The sequence below is a fragment of the Cutaneotrichosporon oleaginosum genome (genome assembly GCF_008065305.1).
Source record: "Cutaneotrichosporon oleaginosum strain ATCC 20508 chromosome Unknown ATCC20508_contig07, whole genome shotgun sequence".
Classification (NCBI taxonomy): Eukaryota; Fungi; Basidiomycota; class Tremellomycetes; order Trichosporonales; family Trichosporonaceae; genus Cutaneotrichosporon; species Cutaneotrichosporon oleaginosum.
The window spans coordinates 266,245-290,339 of record NW_027072176.1 but is presented as its reverse complement, the minus strand read 5'-3'; the positions used below and the strand labels follow the sequence as shown (position 1 = coordinate 290,339).

General features: G+C 61.5%; 8 protein-coding genes across 8 annotated transcripts; 1 reads left to right on the top strand and 7 right to left on the bottom strand.

Moving 5' to 3' along the window:
- Nucleotides 1-236: 236 nt before the first annotated feature.
- Nucleotides 237-893, top strand: COLE_07329 (uncharacterized protein; the record flags this gene model as incomplete). The annotated part of the gene is made up of 1 exon (XM_018421949.2): nucleotides 237-893. The coding sequence occupies one exon, from the start codon at nucleotides 237-239 to the stop codon at nucleotides 891-893; it is 657 nt and encodes a 218-aa protein (XP_018282212.2).
- Nucleotides 894-1,509: 616 nt separating this feature from the next.
- COLE_07328 (uncharacterized protein) lies at nucleotides 1,510-3,480 on the bottom strand (the record flags this gene model as incomplete). The annotated part of the gene is made up of 7 exons (XM_018421950.2): nucleotides 1,510-2,269; nucleotides 2,315-2,476; nucleotides 2,511-2,856; nucleotides 2,896-2,974; nucleotides 3,010-3,039; nucleotides 3,075-3,247; nucleotides 3,303-3,480. 7 exons carry the CDS (start codon nucleotides 3,478-3,480, stop codon nucleotides 1,510-1,512), a joined length of 1,728 nt encoding a protein of 575 aa, XP_018282213.1.
- A 1,042-nt stretch (nucleotides 3,481-4,522) lies between these two features.
- Nucleotides 4,523-6,733, bottom strand: COLE_07327 (uncharacterized protein; the record flags this gene model as incomplete). The annotated part of the gene is made up of 3 exons (XM_018420661.2): nucleotides 4,523-5,537; nucleotides 5,574-5,989; nucleotides 6,038-6,733. 3 exons carry the CDS (start codon nucleotides 6,731-6,733, stop codon nucleotides 4,523-4,525), a joined length of 2,127 nt encoding a protein of 708 aa, XP_018282214.1.
- A 317-nt stretch (nucleotides 6,734-7,050) lies between these two features.
- Nucleotides 7,051-8,466, bottom strand: COLE_07326 (uncharacterized protein; the record flags this gene model as incomplete). Its single annotated transcript, XM_018421951.2, has 3 exons — nucleotides 7,051-7,733; nucleotides 7,766-8,251; nucleotides 8,328-8,466. 3 exons carry the CDS (start codon nucleotides 8,464-8,466, stop codon nucleotides 7,051-7,053), a joined length of 1,308 nt encoding a protein of 435 aa, XP_018282215.1.
- Nucleotides 8,467-8,815: 349 nt separating this feature from the next.
- COLE_07325 (uncharacterized protein) lies at nucleotides 8,816-11,866 on the bottom strand (the record flags this gene model as incomplete). Its single annotated transcript, XM_018421952.2, has 2 exons — nucleotides 8,816-11,598; nucleotides 11,635-11,866. The coding sequence occupies 2 exons, from the start codon at nucleotides 11,864-11,866 to the stop codon at nucleotides 8,816-8,818; spliced, it is 3,015 nt and encodes a 1,004-aa protein (XP_018282216.1).
- Nucleotides 11,867-13,330: 1,464 nt separating this feature from the next.
- COLE_07324 (uncharacterized protein) lies at nucleotides 13,331-14,960 on the bottom strand (the record flags this gene model as incomplete). The annotated part of the gene is made up of 4 exons (XM_018421953.2): nucleotides 13,331-13,933; nucleotides 14,040-14,558; nucleotides 14,698-14,752; nucleotides 14,788-14,960. 4 exons carry the CDS (start codon nucleotides 14,958-14,960, stop codon nucleotides 13,331-13,333), a joined length of 1,350 nt encoding a protein of 449 aa, XP_018282217.1.
- A 1,365-nt stretch (nucleotides 14,961-16,325) lies between these two features.
- Nucleotides 16,326-22,171, bottom strand: COLE_07323 (uncharacterized protein; the record flags this gene model as incomplete). Its single annotated transcript, XM_065626537.1, has 3 exons — nucleotides 16,326-16,525; nucleotides 21,847-21,959; nucleotides 21,990-22,171. 3 exons carry the CDS (start codon nucleotides 22,169-22,171, stop codon nucleotides 16,326-16,328), a joined length of 495 nt encoding a protein of 164 aa, XP_065482154.1.
- Nucleotides 22,172-22,721: 550 nt separating this feature from the next.
- COLE_07322 (uncharacterized protein) lies at nucleotides 22,722-22,941 on the bottom strand (the record flags this gene model as incomplete). The annotated part of the gene is made up of 2 exons (XM_018426339.2): nucleotides 22,722-22,760; nucleotides 22,801-22,941. 2 exons carry the CDS (start codon nucleotides 22,939-22,941, stop codon nucleotides 22,722-22,724), a joined length of 180 nt encoding a protein of 59 aa, XP_018282221.2.
- Between the last annotated feature and the right edge of the window lie 1,154 nt (nucleotides 22,942-24,095).

Genomic DNA, 24,095 nt, shown 5'->3' with positions numbered 1-24,095 from the left:
GCGGCAGTGCTGATGCCAGAATCGACTCGATCGGGCCCAAGGCGAGCCCGCGCGTGCGCGCCGTCTTCCCGATCCTCATCAAGCACCTGCACGCGTTCATGGTCGAGGCGGACATTTCGACCGAGGAGCTGCTCGCCGCGTGCGACATGCTCGTGGGCGCGGGCAAGGTGTCCGACGAGCGCCGCAACGAGGTGCTCCTCATGTCCGACACGTTCGGGTGCGAGTCGCTGTGCGACATGTTGGACGCGGAGCGCGCGGACCGCGCGAACAAGGCGGCCAAGAGCACGGGTGCTGCGGCGGGCGCCATCGCCGCGTCCGCCATCATCGGCCCGTTCTACCGCACCGGCGTGCCGGAGCAGCCGAACGGGACGTCGATCGTGCGCCACCCCGAGCCCAATGCGCCGTACACGTACATGCACGGCACGATCTATGGCGCGGACGGCGCGCCGCTCCCCGATGCGCTGGTGGATATTTGGCACGACGCGCCGGACGGGCTGTACGACGCGCAGACGCCACACAAGCCCGAGTACCACTGCCGCGGGCGGTTCCGGACGGACGCGCAGGGCCGCTGGGCCGCGGTGATCCTCAAGCCGACGCCGTACCCCATCCCATACGACCACCAGGCGGGCGCGATCCTGCAGATGATGGACCGGCACCCGAACCGGCCGGCGCACGTGCACTTGTGGATCCACCATCCCGAGCACAGGAGCTTTGTCACGCAGATCTTCAATGCCGACTCGGAGTATCTCAAGGACGACGCAGTGTTCGCCGTCAAGGACGAGCTGGTGGTCGAGTACAAGCCGATCTCGAAGGACTACAAGCAGCCAGAGGGGCTCGATGGCGAGGTCGTGTGGGAGCTCCAGCAGGACTTCCGGCTGCCGGCGGCGGCTTAGGGAGCAGGCGGCGGAGGCGGCGCGCGGCTCTGGAGCGGCGGGGCGTGGGTGGCGGAGGCGAGAATGCGGAGTGAGGGAGAGGTGGCGGAGAGCATTGTGGAAGGAATCACGGGGAGAGAGCGGAGGTGTGAGGGTGCGGGAGAGGGGGGGAGGGGAGTGCGCTAGGGGTGGCAAGGAAAAGCATAGATTGTCGCAAGAAGTATAGGATGCAGTAGTAGTTCGGACGATGAAAAGCCAGAAGGACGTACAGTTGCAAAACAACGCTGTACTCACCTCCGATGATAAGGGGATCGTATCTTGGATGCCGGACTTCAAATGCCTCTCCGTCGCGACTGCGTAAAGTGAGGCTGTGCTGCTTTGGTCGCACGCGCAGCCTATCAGCCTATGTCAAGTGGTGCAACGCGGTTGCGGCTGCATGCACTCTCAGAATCTGTCAGAGTCAGTTTGGTAGATCAATAATCCTAATAAAAGCCATAAATACTGTCACTACTCAGTATGGGTTGAAGAATGTCGAGGAAACATCGTAATATTGGGTGGACATGTACTTATAACATGGGTACTGATACAATGCAAGTAACTCTACACGCGACACGGCCGCGCCCCTCACCCTTTCCGCTCACTGTGTGATCAGCCGCCACGCCTTGCCGTACCACGTCTTTGGTTCGGGTTCCTCGGTAATATCCCACGGGTTGATAATATTCGACGTGAGGTCGGCCTCCGCGGGCTTAACCATCTTGCTGCGCTTCAAAATCTTGTAGCCGAGATACGGCACGAGGTAGAGCACAAACGAGATGTACGAGGCCACAAAGTCGGCGCCGTCAAACTTGCGGCCGCCGTAGGTGATGAACACGGGGAAGCCTTTGAAGAGGCACACGACCGACGAGAAGATGACGGCAAACCATGCTGCGTACGGCTGGAAGCGGCCGTACCAGACCAGCGTGCGGCGGCTGATGTCCTGCGCTTTCATGGCTTTGTGGAAGCGCACGTAGGTGAATGCCAGGAGGCCCCAGTTGATGATGTTGTTGAGCGAGATCAGGGACACGAGCCAGTCAAACGCCTGCGGCGCGCCGCCCGACCCGACGGAGAGGAATCCGAAGAGGCCCAAAGGCGCCGAGGCCAGGACGGCGTAGATGGGTACGCCCCTCTTCGAGGTCCTCGCGAGGATGCGCGGTGCCTGCCCGTTGAGCGCGATGCCGCGGAGAGTGCGCGCTGCAATGTACAGGTACGTGTTGCCGGCCGACCAGGCCGAGGTAATGATGGCCGCGTTGACAATGGACGGGAGGGCTTTGATGCCGGCGGTCTTGATGGCGATGACCCATGGAGACGATGTAGCGTTGGCCGCCTTGTTGACGAGGTTGGGGTGGTTGGAAGGAACACTGGGGTCAGTGCCAAGTTTGTCGCTGCAAATCGAGGCCACCCACATCATGCCAATCATGAGCGAACCGCCGACGTAGAAGAAAAGCTGGCGATAAACAAAAAGGCGCACGTTTCTTGGGATCTGCTTGGACGGGTTCTTGGCTTCGGCGCCGGCCAGAACAATGACCTCCGTACCACCATAGGCAAATGCGGCATTTGTGAGAGTGCTGCGGTTAGTCATGGAGGGGGAACACGACCTACTAGAAGAAGCCGAGGAAGCGCCCAAGGCTGCCTGGGATGCCGAGATACTGGACGAACGGACCGGGGTTTCTCCAGTATTCGAACCCACGGCGGTGCCGGTCGGGGGCGCCGCCGAGGGTAATGACCAATGAGCAAAGCATGAGTCCGATAAGCGTTATCACCTTGATGCAGGCGGTGGCGACCTCTGCTTCACCATACCATCGCACGGGGAGCATGTTGAAGCAGTAAATGGCAACGAGGGAAATGGCAATCCACACCGCTGCATTGATACTCGTGATCCAGTACTCGACGAGGATGCCAATCGCTGTGACCTCGACTGCGACCGAAATGGCCATGTTCAGCCAGTCTGAAGCGTCAGCACACGCACATTAGTGTGCAACCGTACATGTGTACCCAATCGTGAATCCGACGGCTGGATCGACGAAACGACTGCCGATGCCTGGGAATGTCGCATCGACAGGATACTGGGGCGTCAGTCGCGCAGAGCAGTAGAGCGCACCTTTGTGATAATCTCGCCGATTGATTGGATCTGCTGTAAGCGCCGAAGATGGCCGTGCAACTCACGACACACCAAACGAGGGTACCGGTGATGGAGAATGAGAGGAGAATGCCGAGAGGTCCAGCGGCGGCGAGCGACTGTCCTATACCGACGAAAAGGCCTACTCCGATTCCCCCACCAAACCCAATGAACGAGATGTGCCTGCTGGTCAATGCGCGCTGGAGACCGCCCTCCTCTTCTGAGTGTTAGTGATTGACAGCGGTGTGAGAAATGTCGGACGGCGAGAGACGCACGTGGATCGTTGAACGCGGTGTGGCCGTTGGCGTCTCCGTGGAACTCGGAGTGACCCGCGATGCTGTCTCGCTTTGCTGGGTTCATGAACTCTTCCGTGTTCATGTCGCCGAGGTTGATGTCGCCAAAGTCGTCTTTGGCATCGCTGCCTGCCGAGTCATGACCGTTGGGGTAGTTCATTTTCGCTGGAGGGAGTATGCGGGGAAGGGGGGAGGGGGGATGAAGAGGGAGGGGTGAGTGCGGGATGGGGGTCGTAGAGTAGAGCGCAAGTGAAACGTCGACAAGGAGGAGTGAACAGATGGCGAGGAGGAGAACAGGAGAGCAGTGGATGAGAGAGAGAGAGAGAGAGCGAGGAGAATGTGGGATTGGCGGTTGGCAGGAGGAGCGGCGGCGAGGTGTGGGCTGGCTGGGCAGGGGGTCAGCTGACTGACTGACTGATACAAACACCACCCACCCACTCTCACTCACCCCCCCTCCAGGCGCCCCCGCCCCCCCCTCACCCCACAGGGCACAGCGGAATGCATCATCCCCCTCTCTCTCTCTCGTTGCTATTCGCTCTCTGCGTCAATTCCATCCTCCCCGCCTGGCGCAGTGTAGAGTACTGTAGATCATCACCATTACAGCCACCGCCTGATCAACGGAATCAACACCGCTGCTGTAGATCACACTTGATTCCATTTCATTCATTCATCATCCATCATCCATCAAATCATCCCACCTCCTCGTCCATGCATCATCCCATCCACCCTCCCCACCTCACCATCATGTCATTGCCCACTTACTCCTCCTCCTCCCACTTCCCCCTCCCCCTCGCTTCGCGTGCCTTGGCGTCACTCTCGTGCCCTGTCCACCAGGCAGAGAGCAGTCAAGCGGGCGGGCACGGCACCCCAACCGCGCGGGTCGGGACCCGCCGTCACGACCCGTGCGAGAAAAAACGACGCTTGTTCCTGACTCGGACATTTGGTGAGCGGCTCACCCGCCGTCATCCATGATGCATGCGTGCATGCATGCATGGTGCAGACGGCGACCGAGGTGACGAGCGCACTCTGTTTTGGGACGAGGTCGGCGCTCGACACCCGCCTGCCGCCTGCCGCCTGCCGCCTCATTGTCCGACCTTCCTCCATGCATGACTCAACCACCGTCAACTTTCCTCCGGTTCCCCACCTTCCCCACCTCTCTGCGTACATGTCCATTACGACTACATACTCACTCAACTACTCAACTACAACATCTCCCAGCGCTGGTTGCCCATCGCGACGAGGCGGTTGAACAGCGCCTCGCGCTCCTTGACGCCCTTGAACACGAGCGTCTCGCGCGCGCGCTGCGCAGCCGCCAGCTGCTCCTCCTCGCTCATCTCAGAAAGACTGACATCGTCGGCCGTCTTCGCAAAGCGAAGCGAGAGGCCAAGCGACGCAATCTCGGCGCCGCTAACAGCGGCCAGCGCGAGCCGGCCGGCGCCGACGCCGTCCTTCTTCATCTCAACAAGGTCGTCGACATACCACACACGCTCGGGCGTCTTGCTGAGCAGCGGGACCCACGAGAGACAACCTTCCTCGTCGTCGAGGAACAGGTGGCCGCTCGTGCCGTCCAGCTTGGCGCTGTACCCGCCAGGCGCGTCGTCTCCCCACTTGGCCTTGAGGACAAGACTGTCGATCTTGCCGCGCAGCTTCTTCTCCTTACCAACGACGGTGACGTCCGAGCCCATGCCGGCGATCTTGCGCGCGATGCGCTTGAACGCCCCCTTTGTCTTGCGCTTCGTTGTCGCCGTGACCTTCTTGACGCCCTGCGGGGGCGGCTCAGCGCCCTCGGCGCTCGTTGGCGCGCCGACGGCGGCTTCGCCACCCACAATGTCGCCTGCGTTGTCTCCGGTCTTTTCTCTGATCACATCCTTTGTATCCTCCAGCGTCGGGTAGATGGGCGGGGCGGGCAGCGGATCCTTCTCAGCCTCTGACACGCGCAGGAGGTGCAGCACAAGCTGCGCATCCGTCGGCACGCCCGAGAGGATCGAGTTGCGTGGGTCCACGTACATCTTCCAGTTGGGGTAACGGCGGATGAGCTCACGCGCGCCGCGCTCGAGCCACTTGTGGCCCCAGAAGACTGCCCCAAAGATAAACGTCGCGCCGCGCCCAAACATGCGTGCCGGCACAAAGTGCAGGGCAAGCGCGGGCACGACGAGCAGGCCAGCGATCTTGAAGCGCGCATAGTAGTCGGGGTAAATGGGCGGCGGAGAGAGCGCCCTGGGGTCAGTGCCGGCGGCGGCCGTCGTTGCTCACTTCTGCATGATCTCGATGAAGTCGGCGCCCTTACCAAGCCCCGTCTCGGTCGACTTTGCCATCCATGTGACGAGCTCGTCGCGCTTCTCCTCGGCCTCGGTTTGTGCGTCTACCCGGTCCCGGCGCACACGCACGCGCTTGCCATTCACCTCAACAATCTCGGCCTTGCGGTCGTAACGCGTCGTGCGGAAGCCGATCAGGCGACCCTTCTCGTCGTGGATCTCCATTGCGGGATCCTCCCAGTCGTCGATAAACTCCTTGGGCCCGACGGTCGCATTACCCTCGTCCGACGTGCCAAAGAGCAGCGCGCTCGCAAAGCCCGTCATGACGGCGGAGACTTCGACGGGGACTTCGTCGCGTTCCTGGTCCGCGGTGCGGTTGCGTGAAGGGTGGTCGGGGTCGGGGGTGGGCGGTCGCTGTCTGTCAGCGGAGCGAGCGAGCACGAGAGCGAGCTCCGGACTTACGTAGGGAAACAGGATCCTGCGGGTGGGCGGGAAGCAGATTAGCACGCAGAAAAACATCGTCGCAGCAAGCACCACCACCCCGAACCCCCACGCGATGAAGTATGCGGCACAGTACGCTGCCGTGCGCTTGAACTCGTGATCCCAGTCCGTGAGGCGCGCGACCTCGCGCATGCCGCGGGACGCGGGCGGCCCGAGGCCGCGCACGAGGCGCTCGAGATTCGCCTTGAGCGTGTCGCTGCGGTACGGGACGTTCTGGAGATCCGTGTGCCGCAAATCCGGCTCGCGCGGGGGCAGCGAGACGGCGGGGTGCAGCACGTGGTTGACCTGCTTGTTGAACGCGCGGAGCATGAGGTACAGCGTGCCGTCGTCGATGCCTTCGACGAGCGTGTCTTCCGTCAGAGAGGGGTCGGCGGAGACGGTCGCGGCGATCGCTTTCTCGGAGGGCACGGCGGCGGTGGGGGGGCCGCCGGAGGCGGGAAGCGCCGCGCCGGCCGTGGCCGGCCGGCCTGCTGCGGTCGGCGAGGAGGGCGTTGGCACGCCCGCGCCGAGGCCGCCGGGGGCGCCGGGGGCGCCCAGGCCAGGCGCTCCTGGCGCGGGAGGGGTGATCATCGTCGGCTGGGCGGAAATCACGGTCGCAGGCTCGTCGGCGCGCTGCGGCACATCGCGCGCCTCTCCTACATGGGCTGGGTCGGACATTGCGCAGCTGGCGTTGTGTGCGGTGCGTGGGGTACATCCCTTTTATGTAGCTAGCTGGACGGTCGCTGCCAAACTTGGATGAGGATGGTGGGTGAAGTCGTGTGAGGTATGACGTAGTAGGCCCGGCCCGCATGACGTCGGTGTCAGTCCAGACCAGCCAGCGGGCAGCTGTCAACGGACACCAGCCACAAGCATCCAGACGATGCATGACGAGTGTGGAGCGGGCGGGAGCGTCTCGGTGCGATCGGGAGCACATGGTGCATGGGACATGGAACATGGTGCATGGAACACGGATGAAACGTTCTACTATAGTACGCCTACGCATCATCCGGCATGCCCTGGGCACCGGCGAGCACCCACATGCCCTTGGCGCCGATATCCGGGACGCCGTTATCCCCTGGCGTGGCGATGCTGGGCGTCGCGACGCAGTTGTGTCGCAGACCCAGCGTGACCTTGATCTTGGCCTCTTCCGGCACATACTTCTCCAGCTCGGCCGTGGCCTCCTTCCCCTTCGCAGCGATGAGGCGCACGATATTGCGCGCAGCGACGCTGCCCATCGCGAACGACATGTGTCCGGCGCGGATCGCTGTCGTGTCCGCACAATCGCCGATAGCGAAGAACGTGTCCCACCGCCCGTCGTCCGACGCGACCTGCAGCGTGTCTTTGACGCGGATACACCCGTTCGGCGCGACGGCGTCGGCGTCCAGCGCGCGCATGAAGCCCGAGTGCGGCTTGGTGCCCGTGCACACGAGCACGAGGTCGGCGGACAGCGACGTGCCCTTGTCCGTCGTGACCGTCTTGGGCGTGCCGTCGAGCACGCCGGGGTTTGTGGGCCACGACATCACGCGCTCCCCCAGCACGAGGTTGACGCCGAGCTCGCCGCACCGCCGCACGACTTCGTCGTGCAGCCCCTCGCTGTAGATCGGCATGAGGCGCGGGCGTGAGTGCAGCAGCGTCACCTCTTTGGAGGGGTGCACGTCCTTGATGTCGGTAGCGAATTCTGGTGTCAGCGCACCCACCTCGCTGACGTACGAATACCCAGCGCGCCGCCGCCCACGACGATGATGCTCTGCGCCTGCTCGACCACCTTGCCCTGGCGTGCGAGGAACGCGACGCCGCCGGCCTTGGTTCCCCGCCCGCCGCCGGGATACTCGGCCCACGCGTCGCTGGGCGCGCTGAGCGCCCCGCCGAGCGCGTAGACGCAGTAGTCGAAGGCGAGGGTCTCGACGCGCTCGGCCGGCGGGTTCTGCAAGTCGATGTCGTCGTACGCCCCGTCCTTGGCGAGGACGTAGGTCACGCTGTTGGGCGACAGCGCCGTGATCACACCCTGGATTTGCTGGTGCGCATGCGACGCCGGCAGCTCGGGCGCCGGCGGGAGCGGCGAGCCCGTGCGCTCGGACTCGGGCACGTTGCCCTGCACCTCGGTCAGGCGCGCGTTCGCGAAGACGCGCGAGAGCGGCAGGAAGGCCTTGGGCGCGTGTTCGGGGAGCACGGTGAAGCGGGGGAAGGGGTAGACGTCTGGTGTGAGCGAGCAGTGCGTGGCAGCACTGGAGCCGCGGACGACATAGTCCGAGGAGATGGATATGGCACTCACGGTTCGCGTGCGTGTTGCGGTCAATCAAGACGACGCGCCAGTCCGAAGGCAGGCGGCGCGCGAGCGACGCCGCAGCGCCGATCCCGCCGTATGCGGAACCAAGGACGGCGACGGTCTTTGTAGGAGCTGTGATGGTCATGGTGGATGGTCGAGAGATGAGTTGTCTCGCGGCGCCCAAGTTCGAAAAGTGGGGGGACAGGTGACACAGCCAAGACGACACCGGAGCTCGCCGCTTTCGCAATCCGCGAGTCACGTTATAATCTGATAAGATTCGGCCGAAAGTCGCGTCCCGCGCGGCTATGGCGCATGCCCGCCACCATGCACGTGAAGCGCCACCCTCACGCCCCGTGTACCCCGCACCGGTCCCGAGTCACATTGTGCATTGCCATAGTTGAATATGTCTAGCTTCTACTTCTACTGTCTCGATCTGGTTGGACTTCCTGGCCAGCATGCATGCGCCTTCTCGCCAGCCACGCGCGCTCGGGCGCTTACTCCTCGCTCACACCGCCCTCGACGTCGCCCGCCGCCATGCGGCGCCGGAACAACACCCGCTTGCCCCACTTGTACGCCTCGGACGCGGCGACGTACACGAAGATCTGCGCAAACACGATCCCCCACTCCCACTTCATGGGGCCGATGAGGAAGACGCGGTTGTTGATGACCGGGATGTACATGATGGGGAACGTGGACGCGACGAGGGCGAGCACGCACCAGAGGAGCATCTTGTTCGCGCGCAAGTCGAGCTTGAACACTGAGATCGTCGCGTGCTTGCACTGGAAGGCGTGGAGGAGCATGCAGATCTGCAGGGTCGCCATGCACGTCGCGCGGGCGCGGAAGACGGGCGCGCACACCGCCAAATCACGCTCGTTGCAGTCGTGTCCCAGGTCGCCGGGGAAATAGCCGTACATGACGATGACGAAGTTGACGAGCGACTGGGCGCCGAGAAGGAGGCCGTAGAAGAAGAGGTCGATGATGAACTCGGGCGTAAAGATCGTCGCGTAAGCCTCGGGCGGGCGCGTCATGGCGTCCGGCGACGGCGGCTCCACGCCGAGCGCCATCGCCGGCGGGCCCGCGGTGAGCGTGTTCACCCAGAGCGCCGAGACCGGCGAGAGCGGGAACACCGAGAACCCGTCCTGGTCTTGGAACGCGAGCCCGATGAGCATGACCGTCAGCTGCCCGACGTTGCCGGAGAGCAGGTAGAGGAGGAACTTGGAGAGGTTCATGAACACGTTGCGGCCCTTGGAGATCGCGCCGATGATGCTCGCAAAGTTGTCGTCCGTGAGCACGATGCGCGCGCTTTGCTTCGCGACGTCGGAGCCCGTGCCCATCGCGACGCCCACGTCGGCGCGCTTGAGCGCCGGCGAGTCGTTGACGCCGTCGCCTGTCATGGCCGTGCTCTGCCCGCGCCGGTGCAGCGCGTCCACCATACGCACTTTCGTCTCGGGCGCGCAGCGCGCGACTACGAGAGGTAGATCGGGTAGGGCGTCCACCTCGGCGTTGCTCAGGGCATCGAACTGCTGTCCCGTCATGACCGCCGCGGCGGGGTACGTGCGCGGAAGAATACCGATGGTGAGCGCTATCGCTCTGGCCGTCGCGGGGTGGTCGCCCGTGAGCATGCGCGGCGTAATGCTGGCGGCATGGCACGCCTCCACGGCGCCGGCAGACTCCTCGCGCGGCGGGTCGTAGATCCCCGCCAATCCGAGGAATGTCCATCCTGTAGCCTCGAACGCCTCGCGCGGGAGCGAAGCGACGTCCACCGTCTCCGGCTCGTTCTTGCTCGCGAAGCCCAGCACACGCAGGCCCTGCGACGCGAGGTGCTCGACCGTGCGCATGAGGTCGTCGCGCGCCCCGGGCGTCATCTTCTCTGTACCCATAGTCGTGCAGCAGTCGAGGATGCGCTCGACTGCGCCCTTGAGGAAACAAGTGTAGCCGCCGGCACCGACATACGCGATCGACATGCGCTTAACGCCCGAATCGAACGCGTGCTCGACTACCTGTTGGTACGGCCGGGGAACGGAAATGGCGGGGATGTCCTCCGGCAGCGCAGCGCCCGTGAGCGACGGCTTGGCGTAGCCGAGCTTGTACGATGCAACCTGGAGAGCGGTCTCGGTCGGGTCGCCATTCGCCTGCCACCCCTCGTCGCTGTCGCGCGGTGGCGAAAGTACGACTTGGTTGCACAGCGCAGTACACATCGCGAGGGCGTGCAGCTCGGGCGCAGCCTCCTGGATCTTGGCCGGCGACAGCGGCTCGCCGCCGCCCTCACCTTCAACCGTCACCTCGCCGTACGGGCTGAACGGATCCGAACCGGATCTAAACGCATACGTCGTGCCACTCCCGCCCTTCTCGCCAGCCTTGGGAACCCACATCTTGCGCACGACCATGCGCCCTACGGTAAGCGTGCCGGTCTTATCGGAACAGACGTTGTCGACGCCCGCAAGGGCCTCGATCGCGTCCATGCGGCGCACGAGGACGTGTTCCTTCGCGAGCGCGGCCGACGCCTGCGCGAGCGTGAGCGACACAACTGCGACCATGGAAACAGGAAGCATCGACACGGCCGCCGCGACGGTATACGTCGCCATGCTGCGCGGAATGTCTCTAAATCCCGTGGATGCGAGCACGACGACGGCTGTGACAATCGCCGCGAGAAGGAGCGAAAAGGCGAGCTTGTTCAACTTGTACTGCAGCGGCGAGGTCTCGCGGAGACCCAGCTTGACGAGACACCAATACCATGCGGCGGCGAGGCCGGTTTCCGTGCGCTCGCCCTTGCTCTGCAGCGCGCGGGCGATCGCGCCGATCTCCGTCGCCATGCCTGTACCGGTGACGACGATAGACGCGCGTCCCTTCGTGATCATAGCGCCAGAGAATACCATGCTCAACCGATCGCCAACGGGGCAGTCGGTCTCGTCGACCGGCTCAGCCTGCTTCGAAACTGGCAACGACTCGCCAGTCAGGAAGGCTTCGTCGGCCTCGAGATTGCTCAGGCCCTCGAGAACGCGGCCGTCGGCGGGTACAATGTCGCCGTGCTTCAGCAGTACGATGTCGCCAGGGACGACGTCTTCGATGGCGATTTCGAGCGGCTGAGCCGTCGCCGGAGAGTCCGCGTGCCGCAGCACGACGGCCGTCGGCGCACCGACTACCGCGAGATTCGCGACAATCTTCTCCGCCTCCCATTCCGTCCATGCGCCTACGCTGATGTTCAGAAGGATGAGGCCGGCAATGACGCCGCCCGCAATCCAGTCCATAACGCCAAAGGACACTGCCATGGCGCCGACTGCGCGTCAACCTGAGTTGTATTGTGGTGACTCACTCAAAATTACCGTCATCGCATTTGCGACCTGTCTAAATAAAATCTTGCCGAGGTTGGCCTTGGGCGGCGGCTTGATGCGGTTCGGGCCGTACGTTCCAAGCCGGGCGGCGGCCTCGGACGCCGACAGGCCCTGCGAGGGGTCGACGCCGAGCGCCTCGAGGACCTTGGCGGCCTCGGCTGTATGAGCCGGGAACGGCAGGGCCGGTGGGGGCGAGACCTCAGATTTAGTCATTGGGGTCGCAAGTGTAGCCGACGCGGAGGGACCAGTACGGCATGAAGCGGCGGTGCGGTGGGGGCGAGGGGGGAAGAGGTAGGGTGGAGAGGGGGCGGTGAGCTGGGTGTCGGCGAGAGTCGCCGTGGATACGCTGAATTCGGGATGCGCTGTCGGAAATGCGTGCGCTTGTGAGAGACGAAGAGTCGGCGAAAGTTATATAAGCAAGGAGGGGGCGGCGTCGGCTCGGAGCACGGTGTGGGCAGGCCGAGCCGAAGGGCGGCGCCGCATGCTGGATGAGCGCTGGCGCGGGTGGGGCTGAGATAATCCGGACCCTCTATGATAGGTGGGAGTTTATCCAGGTAGAGTGGGGCGGAATGCCAAGACAAGAAGGGCGGAGATGGAATGGCGGAGATGGAATGACACGTCCGAAATACCCATGTCCGCCAGATACCGCTTGCGCCGCTGACATCCCATGTCGCTTCGGCAATGTCGTTTCAACTCTGCGCTGTGCGCCATGCGTCGTCACAGTCGTCACTGCCGTCATGCATTCCGGCGATCTCGCGCCACCTCAAATCGCGCCTGCAGAGGTGTGCTATGAGGCGCAACGTTGGATCGAATCTCGCTTGCGGCTGCGGAGGAGCACTGTCGCTCGCCGTTTGCCAATCCCGAAGCAATGCACTTGCTATGGATAATGTTTGGCAAGTCAACACCTCACGGCATGACAGAGGAAAGCTCACAAGTTTGGCCAAAGTGCGCTGCCTGGGTCAGCTCACGTAGCTGTCGCTCTCTCACTGCATTTTACTGCTCATACAACTTTCGTACATCTCCAAACATTGACTCTGTCATCCATTTTGGATCATCGCCGTACTCTCGCATACGATACGTCAAGACTCGTGCGTGTACGCTCGAGCGGTTCGACCTCGTGTACCGTCCTTTGTAGGTACACTTGCTCACACTCCTCTCTATCCCGCCTCTCTCAGACCTGGCCCTCGAGAGACGGTTCGTTGGTCAGACACTGTAGCCACATACCTGTTCCGCCCATACAACGCCCATACAACGCCTTGACACTTCCCTGCTCCGTGCATGTCAAATCCACTCCCCCCCCGCGTGGCAACAACATGGTAAGCCGCAGAGCACTGTCAATCCTGATAGTCATTTCTCCGCCTCTGTTTCGATCCTGCTACCCAGGTGTCAGAAACTCCCCCAAGTATACCCACAGCAAGGCAGTTGGGGAGCACCGTCGGTACTAGCAGCCACTCCTCCGCCAATCGCCGCTATCTCAACCCTCCTCTCCCGGTGCCATTACTCACCCCGAGTGGACTGAGTATGTGGCTGCGTGAGCAGCGTCAGCTGTGAGGCCATCAGTTAGAACTGGAACGCTTTAGGCACTTTGAGCAATCCACATCGAATCTCAAATGTATACATTGACAACCTAGCTGGGCAAAGCCGCAGCCCGCCCGGAAACCCTCAGATGCATGTCGCCTACGCCTGGGAAGGCTTGCGGACGAGCTTCGCCTCGGACGCGAGGCGGATGGCCCACGTCAGCTCGTACGACTTGGCGGCGTCCTCGAACGTCGAGAGGATGTTGGGCTCGGGCCCGTCCTCGATCGTGTCGATGAAGCCCGAGATCTCCGAGAAGAACGGGTCGTCCTCATTGTACTGGATGCGCTCCTCGTCGTTGGAGCCGGGGCGGCGCACGAACAGCGTCGGGTTCTGGTACGGGTCTGTGAGGCGGAGGAGGTAGCCGTCGGCCCAGACCTCAAGCTCACAGAAGTACTGGTCGCCCTGGAGGGCAACCGAGTGCTGGAAGGTGCCGACGGCGCCGTTCGTGTACTTCCACACAGCCGAGGTGATGCGCGGGATGCGGTCGTCGGCCGGAATCTTCTCCTCGTCCACGGGGATCTTGGAGAGCTTGCCCGGCGCCTCGTACCATTCAACAGCGTGGGCGTTCACCGAGTCCATGTCGACGTCGCCGCCGAAGTAGCGCGACAGGTCGCAGAAGTGGGTTCCCTGCTCGATGACGGGGCCCATGTCGATCGACTTCGTCCACCACGCGGGCTTCGCGATCGCCTCGTAGGCGCAGGACTGGGGTTAGCCGCGAGTCGCGCAGGGGCGCGTGTGGAGAGGATTGTGGGTGGTGGGAAGAGCGAGGGGCGTTGAAGGTGGTGGGGAGGGGCCACTGTGAACTCACGTAACGCGCGTTGGTCGCCATCACAGTAAGGTTGTTCTCGTGCAGAATCTGCTTCATCTTCTGCACGCAGCGGAGGTAGCGGAGCATGTAGCCGACCGACACGATGTTGCCGTTGGTGAGCAGGCTCTTAGCAACCATCTTGGCGCTCTCGACCGGACACGTGCCGACAGGCTTCTCAATGAAGTAGGGCACGCGTGGGAAGTACTTGATGAGGGTGAGCTCGAGATCGGAGCCCTTGGTCGTGCCGCCGCGGTAGGCGGGAGGGCAGCCGACGATGATGGCGTGTGGCTTAGGGAGCTTGTCGGCCGCAAGGGCAGTGTTGTAGTCCTCGACCGTCTTGAAGAACTTGCAGTTCTCGTACGCCATGCGCACGAAGCTCTTGCACTTCTCCTCGACGACCTGGCGCGCGCGATCCAGGTTCGGGTCGATCAGCGCCGTCACCTTGAGACGCGGGCCGAGCTTGTGCTCGAGGCGGAACGAGTGGTTCCACGGGCCCTCAGCCGAGCCGAACATAATGTTCTGGTGTGAGTGGGATGCTGGCGGTGGCGGCAATGAATGCGGGGCCAAGGGGGCGATGCCGGAGTCACATATGAACTCTTCGCCCTCGCCAGCAGCTCCTCTTGCTGCCCCCCCTCGCCCCACACACAGCGTGACTCACCCCTGCGCCGATCATAACAATGTTGAAGTCAGCTCCAGGCTCAGGTGGAGGGTATCTATCGTCAGCACTGCGACCACCCTAGAGACTCACGAGCTCATGTCACGAGGCGTCTCCGGGTCGAAGGCCGGCTCATCGTCGACCGCATTCTCGACAGACACAGCAGAGGAGTCGCCAAGCTGCATGGAGGTCATGGCCAGCACCTCGGTCCAAGGGGTGGACGAGCGGCGGCGGCGGCTGGTAGACTTGGGGGCGTCCTCGGCCATTGTTGCGGTGGTTTTGTATGGATGTGGTGGGGGAAGAGGAGGCGAGAGGAGACGAGAGGATGCGAGAGGATGAGAGCAGATGAGAGAGGGGGCCGAGACTGGAGAGGTTTATATGCAGCGCAAAGTTGTCAGGCTGCGCGCTGTCCAGTGGAGAAGCAATTGAGTCAAGATTGCGTAGATTGCCAGATCTGCGAACCCCCATTTTGTTGTTGCTGGAATGGCTCGCTGTGGCTAGAATTGGATCCTGTACACGTGTTTCTCCCCCGACTCGCTTGCAATGCGCGCTCGCAATCCACAGCCGCAGTCGGAGTCGCTAGCGCGTCCTGATGCTATGCACGGCACACGGCCCAAGGCTCAAGGCTAACGACGGGGTAGAGGGCAGAGGCACCCCGCCAGGCCCGAAGCCAGCGCGGAGATGGCGGGGCAGGATTGGGGGGCTGATGTCATACATCCATTCGTCCCGACTCGCCAATCTCGCGTCTGAATTGGGCTAGCGTGCGCGAATGCGACAGTGACCTCGCGATCCTCAGTTCTTCGGACACTTGAAATTGTTTGCTTACGAGCCAACTTGTTCGCGTCCCTCTCGAGGTAGGGCATGCGTACACTGCGTGACGTGCACCAACCTTGGTCGATGGCGGAGGCGAAGAAAGCAGAGTACCCGCCCCACGGTTCAATCTGCCAGCCATCGTCCATTGGGCGGCGGGCTCGCGCGCTGAATGACTGAATACTGAATACTCAATGACCACTGCCGCCGGCACACGAGCATGTGTGCCAAGCCAGGCATGCTGGCTGTCTCTGAGACATGCGTGCCAGGATCCAGGTGCACGCGATTCAGAGTCGAGCTCAGGTAAGCAGGCCACAGGCTACTGGCCCGACCAAAACATTACCCCACCGCTGCAAGCGAGCGGCAGACCGAGGGCCTCTGGCATTTGGCATGCTAATTTGGCATGCTTCCCCACAATCCAGGTGATGCGGAATCCAGGTGAATGGCTTGTCTCCTCTCTTCGATACCAATCGTCTCGTCCGGGAGTACCCCGCAGATCGCCGGATCATCAACCCCCACACAAACATAAGCGTGCAAGGCACAGTGCATTTACATTCCTTCCAGCATTCTGAATAGAAAATGGAATGCATTCATGTCCTCTCACTCGCACACCATTCCATCTCTTTCAATCTCATCACTCATCAAGTCGTTCAGTGTCCAGTGTCCAGTGTCCATGGAAGCGCACGGGCCTCCGTCCAATACGTCTACGCGGGGTACACGCTGGCGTCAGCTCCCGCGCGGCCCCTCGCCGCTCCTGCGTCCTGACACCGGACGCTGCTGCTCTCCTGATGTTCGCCCAGCAACCCAGCCGTTGTAGCCACTCACAGATCCCACTGCTGGTTCGTGTTGCCGGGGAAACACTCCCACATCTGCACAGGCTTGGTTGGGTCGCCGTCCGTCACGTCCAGGCAGAGGTTGTGGCCGTCGAGCCGGATCGTCCCGTCCGCATGGTACCGCCACTGCTGCTGCCACACACCGTTGTAGCACTGCCACATGTGTGGCTTGACTCCGTTACCGGGATCTGTGTGTGAGCGGATAAGCACGAGAAGCGAGTGGGCGAGCAGAGTCGCGTTGGTGGGCGCCGAGAGGCGCGCAGTCGAGTGAGCGAGGAGTGGGGTAGGTCGGTGGGGTGAGTGGTAGGCCAAACACACTCACAGAGTGTCGCGTCCATGCACCGCGTCGGGCCCTGGTTGATATTGCCCGTGACGCTCCACGAGGGGTTGCAGTAGCGGAAGTAGCTCATGCCGCTGGCGATCAGCGTGAATCGTGTCGCACTCACATCTGGATCAGGTCGCCATTGCGTGTACCCGTCGGCCCGCCGCCGGCACACGCCATGAGCGTGCGCCGGTCCGTACCGTGCCGCCAGTAGATGAAGGGCGAGACCTGGCGCGAGAGAAGGATGCCCTCCTCCGGGATCGGGTCTGGGAGGGGCGCCGGGGCGGCGGCGACAAGGGCGGCGAGGGCGATGAGGGGAGCGAGGAGCATGTCAGTAGGAAGCGGAGTGGGGTGAGAGTAAGGGAGAGTGAGACGACCGAAGGCTTATATGCTACTGGGGCGTCAGCTGACGCTCGCCAAGACCGCCCACTCTTCTCCCCGCGGAATATCGCTCGGACCGTATGTAAGAAGGAGCGGAATGCGGAGGGACCCTGCGCCGACGCCACTGCACAGCTTCCGCTCGTCAGCGGACACATACCTTCGATGTCCTCGAAAGTCGCCCATCTCCGCGGGCTCGTGCAGGATCTGTCCTCCTACGCTTCGGGTCGATTCCACTGGCTGAATCATGTTGAGCCACTGTGTCTGCTGATGATCCAGCGAGATGACGAGTGGGTTCTTGGACGCGCAAGGAGTCGCGGGATCAGCTGAATGGGCAACCTCCTGCAACTCCTGAGAGGTGATGGGGTATGATTGGGTATGGCACGGACCACGGAGGACCATGCTGTGGGTCTTGTCACAGCTTATGCGGGAGGTCGGCGACAATGGAAACATGTGCGCTCGTGCGGAGAATCGGTGGGTGTTACGGGAAAGCCAAGATTTCGCAATGGTCCTCTTCTCGCAATGTAGCCCTCTCGACCGCAACATATCGATGAGCGCGGTGCTGGTGACAATTAAACACGTTTAGAGAGCGAGGTGCGCAACTCTGTCCTGTGCATGGGCTTGCCTTGATAACTAAGTCAGTACGTGCAATTACGGCTTGATTGCGGCGTGTTACCTTAGCGAGAGAGAAGCGAATCTGTTGTTCCCAACAACTATCGATTCTCCTCATATGAGCCTATTAGAGAGATGCGCAACCACTTGCGTGACCGACACATGAAGCCTTGCCTGATCGCTCAACATGTTGAGCGATCAGGCATCCGTCCATCTTGCCGCCGAGCACTCTCGCGATTATTTGTGCAAGCGCCATCATTCCACCCGAACGACCATCTCTGGCACCCCATGTACCCCCTGCAACAACACCAAGTGCATATGGAGAAGGAAGAAAAAAAAAAGAACAAAGCCCGTCAGCCCGGATCGAGAGGCCGTTCCCTAGATAACCTCGCGTCCAAACTCCTGGAATGAAGGCGGAGAACTACAACGGAAGAGAGGAAGTGGTGATGCAATTCACGATATGGGCCTCCAGATTGCGCGGAGCCGCAAGGGGTCAAAGGAGAAGCCGAGGGGGTTGGGCAGAAGAGGCCCTCATGAGCAGCAAGGCGAACGAATGTCACGGAATAGAGGGCGTCTGAGTGCTCTTGGACGGGCAATTCGGCGCATGAAGGGTATGGGTGTGTGATTCCGTTGAACCCGCGTACACTGGGCGCGAGTCGTTGTGATAGTGCACGGGAACGGAGACGGCGTTGAGTACGCGGCGGTCGCTCTGGGGAATGAAATTATCGTGTCGGGGCCCGAAGTGAACCTGGCCTGGCCCGGTGTCCGAGCTTAACCAAGACAGGAGGCGTCGCCTATCTAAGGACACGGCCGAGGCTGACAGGAATGGGCCGTAGAGGCCCAGCATGCAAATCACCAGGATCAGAGGGCGGAAGGATTTGACAGCGTAGAAAGGGCTGAGGACGACAGCACAGAGTCAGAAACGCGATCCAGACGGAGGCGCCTGCAGGCAAAGCGCATTGGGAAAGTGACGGAGAGACACACAGCGAGGAAAAGGGGTGGCGCTGGACCCAAAAATGTCGTCGTCAAGCTGATATGGTGTCCAAACCAGTGGGCGTTTGACTTCTGGGGGTTCCGTGGATCGATCCGTATTTCGCTATGTAGAACGAAATGCTCTGGAAAGTCTTGCAATGGCCGGAGCGTCATATCTCGTCCGTCACAATTAATTTCCCCGAGTGGGCGGACCCTTGCGCGTATCGCCTCAGTACGTTCCCCGGTCATCGGTCGCACGGTTCAGCACGTGTCTACCTTGTTGGCATTCCTTGCAAGACCGCGTTCAACCATGCAGCTTTGCTGGGGCATGAAGAACCCCAGGTTGATTTCTAGGGTCGACCTGACCTGTCGATGTCGGGGGTTTCGACGCGGGAAGTCTGAGTCGTGATGACGGCGTAGGTTGAAAGGACGCTCCGCTGTCATACACCGCCAAAGCTCCTGTCACCGTACCGCCTGCAGCAACGGCCTGGCTTACGGGAGACACGTCGACAGCCCGTCGATATTTCAGCGCGTAGCTGTGGAAATGGATGGACATAAGTTTGTGTTTGGCCAAAAAACATCCCGAACGAGGTTCCGAGTGCGATCTCGCATGCGACCATAAAGTGCCTTGCGAGTAATGCCTGGACAAGAGGTACAGCAGGGCCGCGAAAAGACAGAATAATTCTGTAAAGGGCTGAAATTGACGTCCTCCGGTGTGGCCTTTAGGTGCAATGCGTTTGAGCCCCGTCCTAGCCTTCTCAGCCAAGATGTCGTTCTGCCCACAGATCTAGCCGCATAGCCAATGTCGCATTCGAGATCGCATACGAGATCGCACCCGGAACCTCGTTCGGGATGTTTTTCCTCTGGTGTTAGCTGAAGACCGAAGAAACAAGGAGTTGAGGGTGTCAAGGTGTGATTATACGAAGGGCCAGGCGTTGGCGTGTGGGCGAGAAGGAGATGGCTAACTGTGGGTGATGAGGGAGTGAGAGTGGTGGTAGGCGCGATTTATATCTGCCTTCTGGGTCTACCGTTCGATTTGCCTCTCGGGCGGCTGGACAGAAGCCCACACGGCACATCGCGTGGGAATGCGCTGAGGCGCTGAGGAGGGTGACTCTGCGTTCGTGTGAATGGCTGCTTCGCTCGCTGTGGATGCGAAACCGATGTGTGGGATGCATGTGGTAGTTCGCGCCGGAACTTGGCCACTGACGGTGGCACTGCACTTCGACGCTGGTGGGTGGGATGTTTGGAACAGAAGAGGGCAGCATTCGGCACTGGGAGTCGTGTGAATTGTGACATCGCCGCAGACACGTTCACTCCCCAGACTGGCCAACCGGAACAAGTTTTGTTGACTAGCTGCTTCCCCATCGCACCTGATGAGCGTTTTCTGTCTCTAGTGTGTCCGCTCGCTCTCCATGCTGTTCAGTCGAGCACCCTGCGTGCCGAGGGACGCCATCTTAGGTGAGTGACTCGCACCAGATCTCCTACTGGGACGGGGCGGGCGTTGCACCTCGCAGCAGATGCACCCCGTTCTCCCCCTACTCTTTTTCGGGGTACTCTTAGCATGCATACTGCACACACGGCATCATCGCTCGCTGATACTCAACCTTCGCAATCACATCCGAGTTGTCCGAACATCTCACATACGCTCTTTCCGTGCTGCTCATGCCGCCATGCTACAGTTAGCCTACTCTTCCTCGACGTACATGTCAAATTGCTGGTTCCTGTTACCACTGTAGCACTGCCACAGCTGGAGACTCTTGTCCATGTCGCCGTCCGTGACATCGAGGCAAAGACCTGGCGTAAGCCACTCGCCGCCCCTTCCCACAGCTCCCCTACCTCCCTCGCCTTCGCAACTCCCCTCGCCCCTCCCCCTCCCCTTCCCCCTCTCGCCCTCTCGCCCCCGGTCCCCTAGAATGCTCACCCGTTCCAGCCAGCTCGATCCTCCCGTCCCCATACGTCACCCAGTTCTGCTGCCAAGCGCCCGCATAGCAGTCCCAGATATGCGGCTTCACGCCATTGCCCGGATTCAGAGTGCTGTCGAGGCACGCGGGCACGCGCCCCGAATAGTGTTAGTGTTGCGGATCGCGCCGTTCTCGATGTACCACCGGCCATGGCAGTAGCCGCTGCCCTCGAACCTTGGCTCAGTCACGAAGCAAGCAGATGGGCGAAGCTCACAGTCGGATCTGCGCACCGTTGTGGATCGGAACGTAAGGATTGTTGGCGCAAACTAGCACCTCTCGGCTGGGGGGGCCGTGCCGCCATGTGATGCGGAAGACCGCGGCGCGCGCGTAGAGGTCGACCGGGGTGGCGGTGGCTGTGGCGAGGAGGGTTGAGAGGGCGAGAGTGAGCATCGTGAGTGAGTGTCGCTCGGGGAGGCAATGCATTGGCCGACCACAATTATGGCCAACTCTAGTGCTGGTTGTAGGCAGTCATCTGACGATGCTGTGGATGGCAAACGGACCGGGCGCAGAGACGAGATCAACCCGCCAAATAAGGTTATGAGCCTTAGAGGAGTGTCACAGATCCTTATCCGCGGAATGCATGTGCTGTGGCTGCCTCCCCCATGACTGGATGCGCGGGTGGAGCGTGTTCATTGAGACTACTGGCCACTCCGATCGTTCAACTCTGCCGTGCTTCTAAGACTGCACCCGCGGTATTTCACCTAGTAAACTCTGAACTGGTTTCCAGTGGAATCGCAGTTTCGGAATGTTGCGCAAAGAACGCCGCTTCCGACACTGATGCACGAGCAGTGTAGTTTCGTTTCTCCTTCGTGGACCTCTTGCAAAGAGCAAGCCCTTCAGATGCGGATGGATGCTTTGGATGCAGCTTCCGAAGCAGACCACTGTTCATTGTCCTACGCATTCTCCCTTTCTCGACCACTATCCATGGTCCTGCTCAATGACCGACATCGAGCCCCTAAGGCGGAGTCCACGCGACGCTGCCATCAGCCGTCTCCATATGCACCCCACATGTCAAACTGCTGGTTGATGTTGCCGTCGACACACTCCCACAGCTGGAGGCCGTTGCTCGCCACGCCGTCCCTGACGTCAAGGCAGTACCCTGGTGTGAGCGCGCCGGCGCTGACGCTTACCGCGGCCCGTCAGCTCGATCTGGCCGTTGGCATGGTGCGTCCAGCTCTGCTGCCACGCGCCGGCGTAGCAGTCCCACATGTGCGGCTGCACGCCGTTCCCGGGGTCTAGTCAGCGCCGCCGCGTGCGTTCTCACAGAGCGTCGAGTCGATGCAGCGGCCCGTGAACGGCGCACCGGGCCACGCCGTCCCGATTGCGCCGTCGTTCAGGTACCACGATGTCCCGCAGTAGCGCATCGGCTGCGGGATGCTGGGGTCAGTGCTGCCGGGCACGGCGTACAGGTCAAGTCTGTCGCCGTTGCGCGAGCCCTCGGGCCCGGCGGAGGCGCAGCTCGTCAGCTGGTTCCGCGTCGCGTCGCCGCGCCAGCGGATGGTGTTGACTACGGTGCGGGGGAGGAGCGAGCCCTCGGGCACGGGGGAGGCGGACGCGAGAGCAATGAAGAGCAGAAGAGTGGTGGGCATAGCGGCAGTGCACGTCAGTGTGACAAGGAGGAGTGCACGTCCCGTTTATATGCCTACCACGACCGAGCGGAGTGCCTGGAGAAGCGGAGCTTGTGTGATGACGCCGAGCGGGGCAGTGCATACGTGCTTCAAATTGGTCGGTGTGGGCATGTGACGAACAACGAGCGCTGACGTACACGTAGACAATTAGACAAGGTTAACTGTGTTGTGTGTGACTTGCAGGCGGGCTATCACATGGCACACGGGCGACTGATCCAGCGGAATGCTTAGAGACTGACATGCTCAATCGGCCGAATTAATTCAGTTGCGATGAGCGCAGCGGCGGCCGACGTCGAGTGGAAGTGCTGCCCAAGAGCTCTACGAGCAGCGATCGACTGTCTTCTCTTGGCTGCCAGCCATGCCGTGGCGGACGGCCTCTTCAAACCACATCCCGACAGCATCTCGCCGCGACAGCCGACGGACTGCAGATGATGTTGTGTTTGTGGGCCCTATTTATGCCGACATCACTATCATGGCCACCACTTCAGGAACACATTCACATAGGCAGGATTCATTCACTCAGTTGAGAAGTTGCCCGGGGTACGGACCGCTGCCGTCAGCTCAGCTGCCTTGCACGCCCAAGGACTTACATGTCGAACTGCTGGTTGGTGTTGCCTGCGATGCACTCCCACAGCTGGACATCGGTGCCGCCGTCGCGCACGTCGAGGCACAGGCCACGGCCTGCAAGCTCGATGCGCCCATCCCGGTGGATCACCCAGTTCTGCTGCCATGCCCCGTCGATGCACTCCCACGCGTGCGGAAGGACGCCGTTGCCCGGGTCTGCTATCAGACGGGTTGCGTAGCACTTACTCAGTGTAGCGTCGATGCAGTACTTCCTCATCTTTGCCGTGGTCTCGGTCCGCAGTGTTCGCGGGGTTCAAGCTAGCGTGCCCATCATGCCCGAAATCAAGCCTAAGGACCGAGCCAAGCAGAACCGGACGCGTTACGCGTTGCTGATACGGAGGCTAGGGCAGGAACACCGGAGGAAAGAGTATGTACAGTGCGCGTGTCAAAGCCCGAACGCGCTGCGTCCGTGATGCCGTGATGCCGGCCGCATGTTGGGCTAAGAGGGAGGAAGGGTGAGAGATGGCGCACGTCCCAGCACTGACGCCAGATTCTACAGCAGGCCGTCACCATGCTTTCGACGACGATGATCACGACAACAACAACAACAACAAGGTCCCGTCCACCTACAGTCATCCTTTGCGCCGAATCTCAACAATGCACAACAATGCCTATCGTAAGACATGTCTTCGACGACGCTAATGTCTACCTTGAGACTCCTGTCTGCAAGCCAACCACATGGTCGTCGAGGTCGTGGTCACATAGCCAATGGCAAGGAGACAGCGACGCGCGCCCCAGCACTGTCGAGGCGACCCAGTATTTAGAACAACAACTGAATCTAGGCAGAGGTCACTGAGTGGGAAGGTGGCACGGTTGTAAGGTTAACTGTGGGTCTAGTGTACAAGAGTGCAAGTCCCCGCCTCGCGCGGACGATCATCTGCAGAGACGATTGATGGATCCGACGTAGCAACCCCGGCGTGGCAGCCCTGGCCCAGCCGCATTCGCTCGCATGAACACTCTCGCCCAACTCTCACCTAGTCTCGAGAAACCGATGTCAACACGCGTGCCAGCAACCACCACCGCAGCGTCACTCGATTCACTGACCCCTCGATCTCCAGATAAGGAGGCAGGCACGGCAGACCCAGTTCGAAGCTTTCCCCTTCACGTTCCTGCACCAATTGTTATGCCGGCACCTCCGAAACGTGCACCTTGCTGACGTGCAGTGCGGCTGGGCTGGCTTCGGGGGAGAGCGGGTGCTTTCGGGCATACGGAGATCTCTCCACAGCCATATGCCCAGCCGAATTGACGGCCGCCCGGGGCC